Genomic DNA, 18,670 nt, shown 5'->3' with positions numbered 1-18,670 from the left:
CTTAACCACTGGACCGCCAGGGAAGTCCCTGCAAATACTTTTTATACTATTTATTCTGACATTTGGTTCAGAAAGTATGGTCATATTAATAGAATGATTTCAGTGCATCTATCCACCCATGCCAGCTTCTGGTGAATACCCCTACTCCCAGTCTCTGCTGTGTGGGGTGGTTATTTTTGTACCAGATGATACCTCCCTTCCATCTCATAACAGCTGATTGAGTTAAAGCAGACTTCTAGTCCAAAAGCAATCAATTCATAGGCTGCCAACTTGCATCCTATCTTGAAATGATGAGCTGGGCCAATCACATTTTTTTGTGTAGGTCAATATGAACCAACAGACGAGCAGGAGGTTTCTACCCTAGGCTGGGGAGTCCATGATGGCCAAGTGCAGGTGAGTAAGCAGAGGGAGCAGGCTGAGAGGTAGGGAAGAAGGAGCATATATCCAGAGAGAGACAAAGATGTAACAAGACAAAGAGGGAGACAGAGAGACAAAGGAAGTCAGAGGCGGAGACATAGAAAGACACACTGACCTCAAATGAGAGAGAGAAAAATTGGTTCCTAGTGGCTCTTAGGTTTCTGTGAGGTCCTATGTAACTTGGGTTGTTCCTGTATTTCAAATTCACCTAAAATTCAATAAACACCTTTCCCTTTAGCGAGTTTGAATGAATCTCTTCCTTGCCACTAAGAAAGCCTGATTAAAGTTGTCTCTAATGTCCATACTTAATTCAATTTTAGGGATACTGGATCTGAGCAGTCAAAATGGTTGGATAAACTAAACCTCAATGTATTAAGAGAACTGTACTTTCTTAAAACTGTGGAGTATTCAGGTTGGATGATCAGTGCATTTTCCCTCCCTTAAGAAAACTTATGTAGAAACCAACTCCTGTGTCAAGTCTGCTTGGTGAGACTGGATCTGAGCAAAGGAGAAACAGTTTTCAGAGTTATTCTCAACAAGCTATCAGAGTGCAATGCATCACTCACCTCCATCACTGGAATGGCCCTCCTGCTCTTGAGGAAGGGACAAGTCACACAGATGGGTTCTCTTGAAAGGCTTCCTTTTATTAGACTCTGTGTAGGCTCCACCCTTCTATTGACTCTTTCTACAGAGAAGTTATAGCAACTTTATTATTAATAATAAATAATAGATAACATTTATTGAGTGTTTTCTATGTAACTTGCACAGTACTAAGCCTTTTATAAATACCTTACTGAATCCTCAAACAACCCTGTTAAGTAGCTATTGTTACATCACTTTACAGATAAGACTCAGGAGGGTTAAGAAGCTTGTCCAAGGGCAGGGAACAAGGAGGGAAATAAGGGAACAAGGAGACAGCTGGGAGGGCAGTGACCACATTACACACATTACAAGATGCCCTTGTCACATTAGTTTTGGAGATAGTTTACTCTCTTGATTTGAGGAGGAGACACATGATTAGATAGGAGTTTCTGTTTCCTTAGCAGCATTTCTGCATGTGGCTCATGTCAATCATCATTATTTAAAATATTATTATTTTAAACAATAATAACAATGCTGAAAACATGCAGTAATAATAATGGTACTGATCATGTATTAAAGTCAAGACTAGAAGCTTTCATCACCCTGCCAGGTAAGTATCATTATTCTCACCTTAGAAATGAAAAACCTGAGATTCTAAGTGGTTAACTTAGTTCACAAAGTATAAGCAGTAAAGTCAGGATTCAGGCCCCTGTCTGTCTGTTGAATTCATTGCTTTCTTTTCCCTTACTGTACCACCTGTCAGTCAGATTTCCAATCTGAATTGACTGTTTTCACACCCCAATAGTTTTCCCTTGGCTGTATCCTCATTTTAGAAGGAAATCTTCATAGACGTCTAACGTGGCACTAGGGTGGAAAACTCGAAGTGGAAATGGTGTACTGCCTTGGGTTCCAGTGAGGTGAGTGTCATAAAGTTTGTTTGCCAATAGTAACTCTCTCGGGATGGTCTTAGTTTCCAAGTTCTCTGGACAATTTCAAAGCTTCTTGGACACCAGACAAATTTGTTAAAATAATGAACAAGGAGCAGTATAAGTCTAAGTTATAGTAAGGGTCTTTATTTTTATTGGTGCTTCTGACCCCTAGAAGTGTTTGGGTGTTTCTTTGTAGTCAAAAGACCTGGCTCAGCCTCTCAGCCTCTCAGCCTCTCAGCCAAGTGGGTCTGTGGGTCATGGGAGCTGGGAGGGTGGCAGTAGCCTCACATATAGTCAAGAAATCTTTTAAAAATGAAAAAATAGCGAGTGTTGGTGAGGTGGTGGAGAATTTGGAACCCTCATACATTGCTGGTGGGAATGTAAAATCATTCACTTAGCCACTATGGAAAATCTTTTTGGCAGTTCCTCAAAAAGTTAAACATAGAATTACCATATGACCCAGCAAGCCCGCTCCTAGGTATATACCCCAAAGAACTGAAAACAGATATACAGACAAATACGTTTACAGGCATGTTCAGAGCAGCACTATTCACAGTAGTCAAAGGGTGGAAATAACACAAATATCCATCAATGGATACATGTACAAACGCACTGTGGTATACATACAATTATTTAGCCATGAAAAGGAATGAAGTACTGATACATGCTACAATCTGGATGAACCTTGAAAACATCATGCTAAGTGAAAGAAGCCAGACACAAAAGACTACATATTGTATGATTCCTTTGATATGAAATGTCTAGAATAGCCAAATCCAGAGAGACAGAAAATAAATTAGTGGTTACCCCTGGTTGGGGAGAGGGAGGGATAGAGAGTGACTGCTTAATGGGTAGGGGGTTTCCTTTTGGGGTGATAAATGTTTCAGAATTAGATAGAGATAGTGTGGTTGCTTAACATTGTGAATGTAATAAACGCCACTGGGTTGTTGACTTTAAAGTGGCTATTTTTATGTTATCTGAATTTCACGTCGATTATAACAAGAGAAAGTTCAGCAGCCCTCTGTGCCCTTCTGAGCTTGGAATCTTCCCAATGGATACAGGGCGAAAGAAACACCTAGCCCTCATCCTTGTGGCGGCACGATGAAAGGTGCCTTGTCCTAGAGTTGCATCTGTCGTGCATTCATTCATCCGCGCACAAATTTCCACTTACTCATCGCACAGTGTCTGAGCCAGGTCCTGGGCTGCAGAGGGTACAGTCTCTGCAGCCTAGGGGGAGACATCCCGCAAATTAAAAAACAAAACAAAACAAAACACAACTCCGTGATGAACCCAGCCAAGGAGGGTTGTCTACTCAAGTAGCAGGGTGTCCCGAAAGAAAAAGGGCCTTTCTCAGACAGGGGGTTTGGACTGGGCTAATTCGCGTCCATGGCCGCCAAATACCTTGCGACAAATAACATTCTTTTGTTGTTCATGGAAATGAAACAGTTTTTCAAGTCCTTCAGGAGCTCGTCCGCGAAGGTGGGAAGAGGGAACTCAATCAGCACAAGAATGTCAGCCAGGAGGGAGAGGGGTGGGTAGGCGGGGGACCCCCTGCGCCCCGCCCCGAACCTCGGGGGAGGCCCGCGACCAGGGGTGGGGGAGGTGGGGACTGCGCGGGGCCGCGCTCCCGCCCTCCTCGGCGCCTGCGGACCCGCAGGCGGCGGGCGGCCCGCGAGGGGGCGGCGGCTCCCGGGCTTTGTGGCCGCTGCGCGCGCGGTGGGGCCTGACCGGCCGGGGGCGCGCCGCCGCCGCCCGGCGCTCCGGAGCCCGCGGCCCTCCCGGCCGCCCAGCCTGCGAGAGGAGCCGAGGCCGCCCGCGCTCGCATCTCGCCGGCCCCTCCCCCGATCGCCGTGGCCGCTGCGCCGCCGCTGCAGGTAGGAGGCTGGCCCGCCGGGCGGGCCGCAGCGAGGCGGGGGCGCGGGCGAGGGTCAGGCGGGAGGCGCGGGCCAGACATGTGGGGGCCGCGCGGCCGGCAGGGCGGGCTTCCGGCCCAGGCGCCACGACCCCTGCCCCGCAGGCCCGGCTGCCACCTCCGCGCGCCGCGATGGGACTCGGTGAGTGGGGCCGGCCTGCGGCGTACAAAGCCCCAGGGCGTGGACCTCGGGGAGATTCAGCGTCGCACCCGGGGTCGGGGTACTCTGGACTCCGGGAGTGGAGGAGCCGCTTGGGAGGAATCCGGATGACTCGCAGTGCCGGGGTCTCCCTATCCCGGGGTCTCCACTGTACGCCGGGCACTGTGCTCGCGCTTTTCCATACTCGTCTCCTTTAAGACCCCTTGTGTCCCTTACAGGGGTGTAATGGGAGGGGTCCCTCACTCAGAGGCTGAGGGCCGAACATCACATCGGTGCCCGCCTGACCTTGGGAAATCTCCTTTGCTCCGAGCCTTGGCTCCTGCTTCTGTAAATGGGGGTGAGATGGGGGGAGGGATGGTGGCAGGGGAGTGCGTGGTGTAATGCCTACCCTCAGGTGCTATTGTGAGAGATAATGTACGTAAATGATCATAGCTAAATATTGAACACTTTCTATATACCAGGCCCTAGGTACCAAACAGTTGGCATGAGTTATCTAATTAAGTCATCACACTGGCTCTGTGATGTAGCTACTGTAAATTGCACGAGTAATTTTTATTTAGGAGTAGGAAATAGAGAAAATTTAGTCTCCCTATTCTGATTCAGGAGATTGGGTGATTCTTAGGTATGGTAACATTTAAGATCACAGATGTTCCTGCAGTGTCAGGAGAGTGGTTATAGGATATATTTGTTACGCATTTAAAACCGGGAGGTAGGATAATATCAGGGCCAGGGGTGTGCATTTTAGTATGTCAGATAAGTCAATTGTGTTACCAAGGAAATTGTTGAATATTAATTCAAAAACATAGTTCCTGAGTTAGGACTGAGGACTGCTAGGGGAGTTTGGGGCCAGAGAGACAGGGGTGGACGGGGAGGAGAAGGGAGGATTCTGAAGCTCTGGAAGAGGATATGGAGGAAGGGACCAGCGTCTACCACCCCAGCAGTTTTCTGGACCAGGATTCCATCCTGCCCTTAGAGACCACACATCCTGTCTGGGAGGAGAGAGGGGGGGGGGATCCTGGGGTGAGATCGGTGGATTGTCTCTTCTTATTCCCAGGACACCCCAAAAGTATTCAGATGGGTTGAGTGCCAGGTGATGGGGCCTCGTAAAACGTAATGGTCGCTTCTCATGATTCTTGAAATTCTTTTACTATGTTTGAGGCAATTGGGATGCTCAACAACCCTGAAGATTGGTAAGATGCTTAAAATATCAGTACAAAGGCTGAACTGATGTAATGGAGTGTGTTTGAATACAGTTCCCTTGGTTAGAGAAGCAATGGGCCTGAGGAGATTATTTTGGGGTTCAGTTTGAAATGTGGAGAACTGGAAGGCTTTGGACCCTGAAGAAGGAAGAGAAAGGCAGGAAGGCCCAGGCATTGCACCCAGGGGCAGGGGGTAGAAGGAGAGCTGAGGACCCACAACACCATCTGAAGAACACCCAGCCGGCCCACTAGTGCTCGGCTACCCAGAAGGCACCCCTTCCTCTCCCGACTGTGACCGTGTCTTACTTGAGTGTTGTTTAAGGTCGGGGCTGAACTCAGGCTGACTTTTCTCCTGAGGGAGCAGGAAAGGCTTCTTAGAGAAGGGTTGTTTTAAAACCAGGACTTGAAGGAGGGGGTGTTTGGGCACATAGTGATGGTGAAAGTAGGGAGCCGTGTGCTTAGTAAAAAGAGCAGTTGCTTTGGAGAGACAGACAGTGGGAGGTTCGAATCTTAGGTCTGCTATTTCTCCGCCATGTAATTTTTTGGTGAGGATTAAAGAATGTTTTTTCAAATGCCTGGTAGGGAGCTCAACAAGCACTAGGACCTTTTTCCCTGTCCATGGTGACAGTTGTTTAATGCTTGTCTGCTGAGCACCAGTCTTATGCTGTCATATGCTTCATGCTGGGGAGAGAGATGAGTCAGAAATTATGTGTTTCCCTTCGGAATTTCCCAGCCTAGTGAGGGAGATGGACACAATGAGCAAATCACAGAAAATATGGGAAGTACAATCATATACAACTGGCAGTGAGCTCAGAGAAGAGTAACTCATTCATTCTGGATAGAATACTCAGGGCTAATCTACCTCTTTAACAAGATTTAACAAGATGAGACGTTATCACAGAGGTTTTGAATGCTACACAAATGCCTAACCTCTATCTTTTTTACCTCTGTCTTGTCTTTGCCCCGATATCCTCTCTCTTAAAAAAAAATCTAGTTGCAGTGTGTACGTAGTTTGTAAGCTGCCTCAAACTCATTTTAGGAGGAAGCTGTTATAAATAAAATAAACATAATAGCTTGGGTATTAGTTGAGGAAGGCTTCACAAAAATTTCATGAGAGTTGGACCTTGAGGGTTGAAGATGAGCCCTTGGTGGATCTTGGGGTAAAGAATTCCAGCCAGAGGAGGCCCCATGCGCAGAGGCATGAGAACGCAGTAGGTTCAAGGGCACGAAGGTGAGTTTCGTCTGGCCGGGTTGAAACATACATGGAAAGGGTGGTTTGGGGTGGGGTGGAGGGGGCACTGTAATTGGGGCCAAATCTGGAAAGGCCTTGAATGCCTTGTGAGCAGTTTGGACTTTATTGCTTAGGCAGTGGGGGAGATGTCAGAGGTTTACACGCAGGACTGTGGCATCATCACTATGTTTAAGGAAGATCCCTCTGGTGGCTGTGTGGAAGAGGGGCTGGAAGTTTGGGAGATCATTTTGGGAGACTAGGGCTGACCGTGGACATAGGCAGTGAGGATCGGAACAGAGAGAAGAGATATTGAGGTAAAATGTGTAGTAGTGGTAAGTGTGATGAGTGGTTCCATGTGATTGAAGAGCACGCTGAGGTTTCTGGTTTGAGCCAAGTTAATGTGGCTGAAATTATCAGAAATCAGGAGGTCTGGGGATAGAGGAATAATTCGTTTGCTTTTGGAGATGTCTGAGGTACCCATAATGGACAGCTAGATAGAGGTGGCTAGGAGACAATTGGAAATGTGTGTGGTGCTGAGGAGAGAAGATGGGGCTGGAGAGAGGTTCTCCCTGACACCCCTACATTCTTTTTTTTTTTTTAAAGCAAATTACATCCAACATATATATATATTTTTTCTTTTTTTAGAGGGAAGGATTTTTTATTTATTTTTATTTATTTATTTATTTATTTGGCTGTTGGGTCTTCGTTTCGTGCGAGGGCTTTCTCCAGTTGCGGCAAGCGGGGGCCACTCTTCATCGCGGTGCGCAGGCCTTTCACTATCGCGGCCTCTCTTGTTGCGGAGCACAGGCTCCAGACGCGCAGGCTCAGTAGTTGTGGCTCACGGGCCTAGTTGCTCCGCGGCATGTGGGATCTTCCCAGACCAGGGCTCGAACCCGTGTCCCCTGCATTGGCAGGCAGACTCTCAACCACTGCGCCACCAGGGAAGCCCCCTACTTTCTTTTGAACAAACACCGAGAGTCAACTGTGTGCTCAAGATACAAATAAAATGTAGTTCCGTGCCTCAGGAGCTCAGATAGAGGAGCCCCTCGAGGGTACGGATAGATTGCAGTACAGAGTAATTCTGAGGGCTGCAGGAAAAGATAAATACTTGAGACCCTGGGCCCAGAGATTAGAGAGCCGTTGATGCTGAAGGGGTGGGCCTAGAGGAGAGAGTCCTCACAGACAAGAAGCAGGCTGGAGCAGGAACACCTGCATAAGGGGACTTTTCTGTATTGTAAAAGCACTTTCTGTGGAGGGTACTTTAATAATGACTCCAAGGGACTTTCAGGGAGACCGGGATGGGGGTGGGGAGATGGTTTAGGAAGGAGCGGTGGGGGAGGGGAAGGAAGGGGTCAGGACCTTTAAGAACCTGCCTCTGGTTCACAGAGGGAACTGTGAGGGAGGGGGGACGGGAGGGCGGAGCTCTTGCCTTAAACACAAGGCTGGTTCTGCTCACAGTCACCCTCAGACACAGATGGTAAAAATAAACACTTCCCAGTTACTTGGCTGCCTGGAGTGGGTGGCGAAGGGAAAGGGGAGGGAGAGCCCTGGAGGAAGCAAGTTTAGTGCTAGGTTTAGACTGGAAGCTCCCCTAAGGGAAAGAAAGAAGACGGAGAGGGCACAGGTGAGTGGCCATCCTGAGTAGACAGGTCTGAACACGCGAGAGCAGGTACACGGCAAGGTGTGCACGGGGACAGTAATGTCTGACTATTCTTACCTCTGCCTCAAATGAAATCATGAAGGCATCACAGCTGTAGAAATTTGTTGTATCATGTTGTAAAAAATTTGGCATGCAACAGTATTTACAAGAAGAAGCCAGGAAATGATTTTTGTTATGAGAAATCCTTTATAGAAGAAGAAATTTAAGATAGTAGAACATCTAGATATAATTAGTAAAAAAATGTGAACGGCGAGCAGGTTAGTTTCAACGTATATTCCACAAATATTTATGGAGTACCTACTGTGTACCAGGCGGTCTTCAAGGAGCTGGGGAAAGAGAGATCCCATCACCTGCTTTAGATGTTTCACTTGGAACTACTTAACCTATAGAGTTAAACCTGGGCTTGGGCCTTAAATCCTCTGAAGTGCTGAGATCACTTTATTCTGTGGCAGTGTTCTCTTTCTTCGGCTAGTAGCTCCACTAGCCTCATAAATAATCAGAAAATACCATCTATGTGTCTTTGGCAGAGAACTGTGGAAATTAGGTTGCAGAAAAACCATTGTAGCAGCAGTGCTAGTATGGACTGCCAGCACCAGATGGGGCTTTAGAGAACACCCATTGCAGCTTTATTTTTTAGAGATGAGGAATCAACAGTCAGGGAGGAAAGGGGACTTGCCTGACGTCACAGAGTGAGTGTTAGAGTTGAGAGCAGTGCCCTCGAGTTTTCAGTTGGGATAGTGGGGAAGGCTTGAGGGTACCTAGCAAAAGGGCATCTTGATGACGGGAGGGTTCCAGAGAAGAGATGTGGGGGGAGGGGTTGAAAACAAATAATGACGCTTCGATTTTAGGCCCTCCTCTGTTACTGGGACCCCGGGAACCCCCACAGTTTGCTCTAAGCCTAAGTTTCCTCATCTGTAAAATTAGAGGATTGGACTGAAGTCCTTTTTTAGTTATAACATGTTAGGATCTATGTTGTTTCCAAAAAAAGTTGTTTGGGGGATGCTGAGTCAGGAGACAGAGTCAACAGACCAGGATAGGAAATAGGCTCTCATCTCTTTAGAGCAAACTGATCACCCATAACCTGTGGCCAGGCCTCCCTTCAGGGATTGGCTGCCACATTTCCTGCAGCTTACTCACCAATTCTGTATTTGTTCCTTCTTTCAGTCTTTCCAAAGTGGCCCTGCTTTGTTCTAGTGCTAATTCTATTTCCAGTCTATTCTGATAGGAATTAATGTCCTTATTCTAGATCCCACCCAGTCCTGGAGTAACATCCCTGGGTACATCGCTGTCACTGTGCTTATCACACTGCCTTGTCACCAGCCCATCCACAGTACACTGTGTTGTGATATGTCTTCACTGGACTGTGGTCTCCTGGATCTTAAGGAATACCCCTCCTTCCGGTGCCTGCGCATGTAGGTGCTCTAGGTGCTTGTTTAATCCTCCTGTATCCTCTTTGCCTCTACTTTCTGTTGATCCCCCACCGTAGTGTGGACACACACACGTCCTGGTCATTTCTCACTTTGAAACAGTCCCTGGCATGCACTGCCTCCTTTCCATTAACATCACCACTACTCAGAATCCAGGTCCTTTCTTATCAATTATTTATCTGAATGATCTCCTTCAGCTCTCTCTGTTCATATCCTATACATTCTTAAAGATCTAGCTCAAATGTCCTCTTGTTCATGAAGAGTGCAAATTAACCTCTTCTCTCCTCTGAACACCCAGGGTGCTTTGTCCTCTGTTATGGTGTCCATTTCATTGTACCTCTCCTTTTGGTTGTCAGTTTCTGCGTGCCAATGCTCCTTCAGCTTGTCTTTGTATCTCCCACATACTCTAGGACAGTACTGAGCCTTTGGCAGTTTGGCAGGAGTCCATTACATATTTGTTGAACTGTGTGTCTATGAATAAAAGAGCCAATAAGTATTTGAGTATACACTGTATTTAGACCACTATTCTACTTTTGGAAGCAGTTCAGTATGGGTGAGAGGGGTGCAAAGAACTAAAATTTATTGAAGATCTAGTCTGTGCCTCTTTACTCCCATTGCAGGACAGTTGTGTAGAGGGAATAAAGCAGAGTAGGGAGTATTAACCCTGTTTTACAGATGAAGCATTAGAGGTTAATTGACTTGCCCAAAGTCACACAGCTAGGTGAGCGCTGAATTCAGGATTTGAGCCCAGGTTCTCTGCATCCACTGTCTTGGTTATTTCACTTCACTTTAAGAACAGTAGTGCATTAATATCCTAATATCTGTCTGAGGTCTCAGTGTCACAGATTTTTAGTCATGGTTCCCATCCTGAGTATTGACTTCAAAGAACTCCCTTTTCTACAAACAGCAGTAGAAGTAAAATCTGGCCAACTTTCTCTGGTCTTTGCTGAAATTTTAGGACATAGTTTGACCCTTGGTGGACTTAAAATATCATTAGATGGTGTGTTAGTCAGCTTGGCCTTCCATAATAAAAGACCACAGACTGGGAGGCTTAAACAATAGAAATTTATTTCTCACAGTTCTGGAAGCTAGGAAGTCCAGATCAAGGTGCCGGCAAGGTAGGTTTCATTCTGAGGTCTCTTCTCTTGGCTTGTAGGTGGCTGCCATCTCTCTGTGTGCTCACATGGCCTCTTTTTAAGCCCTGGGGTTAGTGGGGGAAGGGGCAAGCTCTCTGATGTCTTTTCTTCTAAGGGCACTAATCCTCTTGAACCAGGGCCCCATCCTTAGGACCACATTTAATCTTACTTACTTCCTTAAAAGCCTGATCTCCAAATACAGTCACCCTGGGAGTTAGGGTTGCAGCAAATGAATTTTTTTGGGGGGGAGGATACAAACATTCAGTCCCCTAACAGATGGATTTTTAAGGTGCATATTAAATGTACTTATTACAATCTTCTGGTGGTTTAGTCAATGTTAGTGTTTTGGGAATTTTGCTGATTATTTCCCCTTTGTTCTTTTATGGTATTGGAATCCTGCTATTTTATTTAGTCTTGTCTATGGGTCTTTGCTTAGCCCAAGAGGAACTTCCATTGCATTTGGATTTTGCTATGTTATTTGACCATTTTTACTTTAATGCAGCTTTTTGGTGTACTGATTGTTTTACCATGTATGATACTCATTCTGTGCATGGTAGACAGTTTTATGACTATATCAAAATACATTCATTCATTAAATTTTGCTGAGGGCCCACTGTGGGGTCTCTGGGCTGCTTGTTGTCCTACAACCACGCATAAGAACGGGTAGCACTCTGTCTAGCAGAACAGCAGACAAAAAAGATGATCCGTACAGAGGGGAGTTGGGGGGAAGGGAAGGGCAGTTTCTAATAAAGGCTAACGTAGCAGAGAAGGCTTGTTGTGTTGTCATCTATAACCAGTTATGGACGTTCCTAAGCAGTTTTAAGCTATAATGTGCTTTCTAGCCTCGAAGTTTCTATTAATAAGCTTCTCTTGGAGATCTCTTTCTTTGGGAAGTGTTTGTTTACTTAGGACTGTCAGGTGCTCAAGCAGAATGTCAGCATCCAGTTCCCCTGAGGTGTGGACCATTTTAAAGCCCCATATTATTGCTACAGTTACTTTTCAAACATACATTCTTAGCAGATCAACAGTGGAAATTATTTCAGAACCCTAGTTAGAGTGAGAGGGGTGCACCTGGGTTGGGGTGGGGAGCTGTGGACCCTAGGTTTGAGACCTAGAAGGGGGGAGGTGATGGGAGTGGGGAAGGGAGGGGAGGAGCCAACAAATGGAGATGAGGGAAGCAGGCACAGCTCTTCCTAGGTTGTCCCTGCTGACAATCAGATTGCTAATTGATATGTAATTTGAGCTGGAGCACTAGAGGCTGTCACTAGGTCTGAAAGAAGAGGGCTAAGCAGATCAGAGAGCAGCCTGGGCATGGAGTCAGACCTGGGTTTGAATCCTAGTGCTGCTACTATTTGTGTGATCACTGGCAAGTTACTGAGCCTCACTTTTCTGATCCGGGAAATAGGAATAATAATTGGTTTAGTGGGGATAAACAGCCTGCTTCAGGAGGCTGTTGGGGATCCATAGGGGACCTTTAGGATACACTGTCTCACACCAGAATCCCTTTATAGCCCGGCAGGATGCAACCACATGGCCGAGGGAGGCCTGCTGTTCTACAAAATTAAGCAAAGTAAATTGGTAACTTGGATTTACTTAGCTAGTGATTAAATAATAGTTTAATTAATAGGCTATTAATGGTCCCCAGGTGTTGGTAGTTCTGAGTATTTGCTTTTGAGAGCAATTGTGTAATTTCTTCTGGTATTTCTGGTACTTTCATAAAGTTTTGTGGGTTTTTTTTTTTTTTTTTTTGGTTTTTGGTTTTTTTAACAGTGTAACAAATGATGCTCTCAGGGGCTATTTTTGGGAAGATTAAATGATATAGTGCATATTAAGCAGTTAGTATTGTGTCAAACTCACAGTAAAGGCTCAATAAAAATTATCTGCTATTGTAATTATTGCTCTTATTAGAGACTCAACTGGCCACACTTAGGTTAAGATCCTTATGAATTTAGACTACCCCCCAGCCCACCACCACCTGGTGGCAGTTAGTGGTACTGCACACACTGTGAGGAAGAATTATTAAATTGCTTGGAACTAATTCCATGTAGTTTCATTTCCACTAAGTATCAAAGGGACTTTGTTCAGGCAGAGTATGGCTTATTTGCCGAGAGCTGCAATTCATATATCACTAAACAATGAAGGGACATTTTTTCACCTCCACAGTTGGCATAGATTTAAAAAATGTTAACAGCAGAAGTCAATGAAGTGGGCATGTCAATTAGTACACCATTTCTGGAGGGCAGATGGTGATGGAACAAAAGTCTTGAGTGTTTTTATCTTTTGTGGCAACCATTCCTCTTCTGGGAATTTATCTTGAAATAATCAAGGGTAGAAAAAAATATTTATTTAAAAAGAAAAAATGTATAATGTATAAAATAGCATTACCTTTAATAGAATGAAACAGGGAACAATCCCTTTTTCATTTGTGAATCAGATTCCCAATCCTTAGAGCAGTGATTCTTAAAAAGAGTGGGTAGACATCTTCTGGGGGCAGAAGAGTTGGGATGGGCTTCAGATCAGAATCTGCTCTGGGGGCTGTGTAGTTTAAGAACATTCAGTATACCTATTGATTTCATAATAAAAACTATAGAACATAAAGTTGAACGTAGTCATCTTGGCAGATAGAGATCATATAGAAGAGATATAGGTAGGGTGTGTTAATAAATTTCAGTTTGGGAACACCAATCTATAGGAAATAGGAGTACTGATGAAGTCAAAAATTAATTTTGGACCTTTGGGGAAGAAGGGGCCTAGATTGGATCATTGTAGGAATATTAGAGCAACGTGACTGAAGCGTAGGCCTGATAATTTAGGGGTACAGGGACACATCTCCAAAGATAAATTCCCCCTCATTTCTCTTTGCCCAAGACCTGAGAGCCAAACCACCTTTGACTTGTCTAAATCTCTCGATTTCTGATACTGATGTGTCCATGATGAATGTGAGGTATCTTGTATCTGGAGACATTGATGACACTAACTTTAACTTTTGGGAGGAGGTGGTACATAGTGGGGGACCCTGACCAGGCTCTGTTGTCCCCATGTAAAGCCTACATTCCTTGGCCTCTATTTCAAGGCTCTCTGATCTGGCTGGGTCCCCTCCAGCCTCAGATCTAACAGATTTCAGTTATTTACAACTATAGTAACCCCTCCCCAGGCATAGTAGGTGAAAAGCTGACTTGTAATGGTGTGATTTTAAATCAGTGTACCATAAACTTAAAAGTCACAGCCTCCCCCCACCCCCCAGCTTTGTATTGTGGAACTTTTCAAACGTGCACAAAGATCAAGAGAATAATTTAATGAATCTTTGTGTACCCATCACCCTTGTTCAAATGTCCCATTTTTGGCCAGTGGGACTCCTTTCAAGTTAGTTTCTAATTCTTTCAATACAGGTTGGTCAGTTTTTTTTGTTTGTTTTAATTAATTAATTTATTTATTTTTGGCTGTGTTGGGTCTTCGTTGCTGTGTGTGGGCCTTCTCCAGTTGCGGTGAGCGGGGCCTACTCTTCATTGCGGTGCGGTGGCCTCTCCCGCTGCAGAGCATGGGCTCCAGGCACATGGGCCTCAGTAGTTGTGGCTTGTGGGCTCTAGAGTGCGGGCCCAGCAGTTGTGGTGCATGGGCCCAGTTGCTCCACGGTATGTGGGATCCTCCCGGACCAGGGCTCGAACCTGTGTCCCCTGCATTGGCAGGCGGATTCCCAACCACTGCGCCACCAGGGAAGCCCAGTTGGTCAGTTTTAAATGGACTATATCATCAGTATCTTGATGCTTGCCTGTTATTCTGAAAAATCAGAGGCTTAGAGAATGTAAGGAGGACTGGGCGTGTCGGCCCTTTCCACAAAGGGGACATGCAACACTTGCTTTATTGCTGCATTCTCTGTTGCTTAGCGACATTCTTGCCATAATGTAACTGAGAGATTAATTTTGTAGGAAGTTTCCTGTGATTAAAAGATGTGGAAAACTGTGTGGTCATAAAACACACATAGGTTCAGTGGGATAAGACATTTATTAAGCATTTATTGTGTGAAAGATGCTGGCTCAGCACTGGGGAGGATGGCAAGATGACCTAGGGAGTCATGGTTGAGTAATTTGGAGTCACCCAAGGTGAGAGCTCACGAGATAGTTGTGAAATGATACTAAGAATACCAGGCTATTCAAACTCACAGAAGCAGAGAGTAGAACAGTGCTTACTGGGGGCTGGAGATGGGGGGGTGGGGGAAACGGGGAGATGTTGGTCAAAGGGTACAAAGTGCAGTTATGTAGGATGAATAAGTCTAGAGATCTAGTGTACAGGAGTGATGACTGTAGCTAATAATACTGTATTGAATATTGGAAATACGATGAGACTAGATTTTAGGCGCTCTCATCACGCATATAAAAGGTAACTATGTGAGGAGATATGTTATTTAGCTTGTTTGTAGTAATCATTTCTCTATGTATGTTAAATATATACAATTTTTATCTAAAATATAAAAAGGTATGTAGACTGTAATAATGATAAGGGAGAAAATAGAATGTCATTTCACATTTTTAAAATAATATAAAATTGGTAACATTTACTATAATATGTGAACAAAGACGTTAAACGAATATGCATTAAAAAAATGGCTATTATTTGGTGTGTTTAAAAAAAAGATTACCAAACTATCAGGGCAGTCCAGGTTCTTGACTTCTGAAGTCACCATCTTTGTGATCTTGTACAATCCATTTCACCTTACTGGCCCTTAGTTTAGTTCCCTCAATTGAAAAGAGGGATAAGGAAAATGTGGTATATAGGTACACAAAGGAATGTTATTCAACCACAAAAAAGAAGGATAGCCTGCCATATACGACACCAGGGATGGACCTTGAGGGTGTTGTGCTAAGTGAAGTAAGTCAGACAGAGAAAGACAAATACTGTATGATCTCACATGTATGTGGAATCTAAAAAAAAAAAAAGAAGAAGAATAAGAAGAAAAAAGAAAAAGAACTCATAGATACAGAACAGATTGGTAGTTGCCAGAGATGGGGAGTGGGGGGGGGGGCAAAATGGGTGAAGGTGGTCAAAAGGTACAAATTTCCAGTTATAATGTAAGTAAGTCCTGGGATGTAATATACAGCATGGTGACTATAGTTAATAGTATTATATTGTATATTTGAAAGTTGCTAAGAGAATAGATCTTAAAAGAAAAAAATTGTAACTGTGTGGTGATGGATGTCAACTAGATTTATTGTGGTGATCATTTCCATATGTGTGTATGTGTGTATATATATATATATATATATATATATATATATATATATATAAATAAATAAAATCGTTATGTTGTATATTTGAAACCAATGTAATGTTACATGTCAACTATATCTCAATTTTAAAAATCCATTAATTGGTAAATGGATATAGACTGTGCTACATCTATAAAATGGAATAGCATTTGGTAATAACAAGGAATGAAGTATTGATACATGCTACAACATAGACAGACCTTGAAAACATTATGCTAAGTGAAAGAAACAAGTCACAAAAGACCTCATATTGAATTATTCCATTTATATGAAATGTCCAGGAAAAAAAAAAAAGAGAGGCACTGGACTCAAGCTCTAAAGTGTCCAGGCCCTTACACTTCTGAAATTATATTAATTATTTACACAGAACTGTACACTTTTAAAAGTGGCCCGCCATTGTAAAGCAATTATACTCCAATAAAGATGTTTAAAAAACAGAAAAATAAATAAAATAAAAGTGGCCCTTAGACCTTAAGGATCACAGACTCCAAGCCCTCATTTTAAAGGTAAAGAAACTGAGGTTCTTCTAAGAGCATGGACCTAACGAAGGTCACAGACATAGTGATGGAAATGTCAGATCTTCTGGGGTGATTTCTGGATGATTCTGAAATCTTGGTAGTAGTTACATTATCTGTTGTATTAGATCACTCAGTGGCTTCTCTTGTCTTCAGCTGTGACAAAACTTTGAGAGACCTGTTTAGTTTAAAAGCTGCCTAACATGAATTTGGGGAATTATCTGTTCCTTAATATTAAGCAGAAATAAATAAACACATTAGAGTTCCACATAGATGTTCAACTTTATTTTTTGCTGTTCTGTACCAGATAATCACAAAATGGTCAAGACCTACAGCAAAGGTCCTACCTGAAAATCTACTTTTAAGTAAAAACCCCGTTCCTTATAATCTTCTGAATGTTTTCTTGAGAATACCACAATTCAACATGAGTGGAAAAGAAAGTACCGTATTTCAGACCAGGGAATCAAGTCAGGGATAGAGCTTGAGTGATTCGCTGACTTGTTTATTGCTGGAGTTGGTACTGATTGTTTCAAACTTCCTGTTCCAGGATAGCTAACAGCCAGGAGAAACGTAGTGGAAAATGCAAAACAACGAAATCATAAAACCTGCCAAATACTTCTCAGAATTGGAAAAGAGCATCCTGCTGGCTTTAGTAGAAAAGTACAAGTATGTGCTGGAGTGTAAGAAAAGCGACGCGCGAACTATTGCCCTCAAGCAACGTACCTGGCAGGCGCTCGCCCATGAATACAACTCGCAGCCCAGCGTGTCGCTGCGGGATTTCAAACAGCTGAAGAAGTGCTGGGAGAACATCAAGGCTCGGACCAAAAAGATTATGGCCCATGAAAGGAGAGAGAAAGTGAAACGGAGCGTCAGCCCCCTTCTGAGCACCCACGTCCTGGGGAAGGAGAAGATCGCCAACATGCTGCCCGAGCAGCTGTACTTCCTGCAGAGCCCTCCCGAGGAGGAGCCCGAGTACCACGCTGATGCCGCCACCCAAGGTATCGGTGCCTGACGCCCGCTTGCATGTTCTCCTTGGGTACCTGTTTGACATTGTGATTTTCAAGTCCTTCATTTTGAGGGAATTTAGAAAAAAGAAACTTTCATATCAAACTTGACTTTCTCAATACAAAATTTCCCAATTAGATAGGACATTCAAGTCGTACATAAAAATAGAAGCTCTTATCTCCTCGTGTCTCTCTTAGAGAGATCTCACTTATCTCTGTTATTACTTAAGAAGGAAAAATAAGGAGCTACATTAATATAGTTATTAATGAAGTATCTTAGTTGCTTATCTCAATCTATCTCAAATATATTAAAGAGAACTGGAGGATTTATATTCATTCACTCTATTGTATTTTTTTTCAAAAAATAGTTTTTGAGGACCTATTATGTGCAAAGCTCTGCATTAAGTTACTCAAAATGCCACATTAAGAAAGTGAACTCTTTCAAACTTAGGAAAAGTACAGAGACTAATACAGCAAACACCCATTTAGCAGTCACCCCGATTAAAAACCAGCATTTCTACCCATTATAATATTGTGATCTATAGTTTTGGTTTGTGCACTCTAGGAAACTTGAGAAATTCTGGAAAAAAATCATTTTAGTTTTAATATACTTCCACTGAAAAGAGAAAAATGTCATACTTAATTCTTGGGGAAGGAAAAGAATGTCATGTAATCAAGGCTGTAGCGATAGTGTGTCATGGCTTTAAAAAGTTGGAATTAAGGGGCTTATTGAAATGTCTCCAGGCAAGGGCAGGGTGAGGATGCATATAGATAAATTGCCAATAATTCCTGCCTCTTTTAAGATAGGAATGACCAGTTTATATAAAGATTGATTGCAGTTTGCAGAAAATATACTTGAAGCAGAGGAAGATTTCTGGGAAGGCCAGAGGGCTGTTCATAACGTGCTCCAAGGACCCAGGAAGCAAGCATTTGCCTAGGAAAATCCGATTCTTGGCTTGCAGGATGAGAAATTCACTTATTAGTGTCCCCAGAGTAAATTGAGCTCTGAGGGACTGGTTAATTAAAAGTCACAAGAAATTGTCTAAAACCAAGAATGTTATCCGTATAGAGTGGAAAAGATAATAACCAAGTGAACAGAATACATGTTTTTGATGAGCACTTTTTTTTTTTTCCTGTCGGCAGATCATCCTGGGAAGCTAAATTATGATCAAATGTTTGTTTTCTGATCATTTGGCCAAGGTTAAGTCTAGGGAGCCAGTTGGGCAACCATAGT

At 43.7% G+C, this 18,670-nt stretch overlaps 1 protein-coding gene across 5 annotated transcripts in view; it reads left to right on the top strand.

Annotated features, from left to right (window-relative positions):
* MSANTD3 (Myb/SANT DNA binding domain containing 3) overlaps positions 1-18,670 on the top strand; it is a 38,585-nt gene that overhangs the window by 8,084 nt on the left and 11,831 nt on the right. Inside the window, exons 1-3 of one of the 5 annotated variants that reach the window (XM_082468776.1) lie at positions 346-393; positions 1,833-1,916; positions 16,980-17,430. In XM_082468776.1, the coding sequence (XP_082324902.1) occupies positions 17,013-17,430 (418 nt within the window). In that variant the 5' untranslated portion in view covers positions 346-393; positions 1,833-1,916; positions 16,980-17,012. Of the gene's footprint in view, positions 1-345; positions 394-1,832; positions 1,917-3,542; positions 3,803-3,833; positions 3,983-6,029; positions 6,431-16,979; positions 17,431-18,670 lie in introns of those variants that run through there. The other 4 variants (XM_082468775.1, XM_082468777.1, XM_082468779.1 and 1 more) reach the window with 4 other exon arrangements.

Source organism: Balaenoptera physalus, assembly GCF_965194825.1.
Source record: "Balaenoptera physalus genome assembly, chromosome: 7".
NCBI lineage: Eukaryota > Metazoa > Chordata > Mammalia > Artiodactyla > Balaenopteridae > Balaenoptera > Balaenoptera physalus.
The sequence above is the reverse complement of the archived record's forward strand: the minus strand, read 5'-3'. Positions and strand labels throughout refer to the sequence as shown.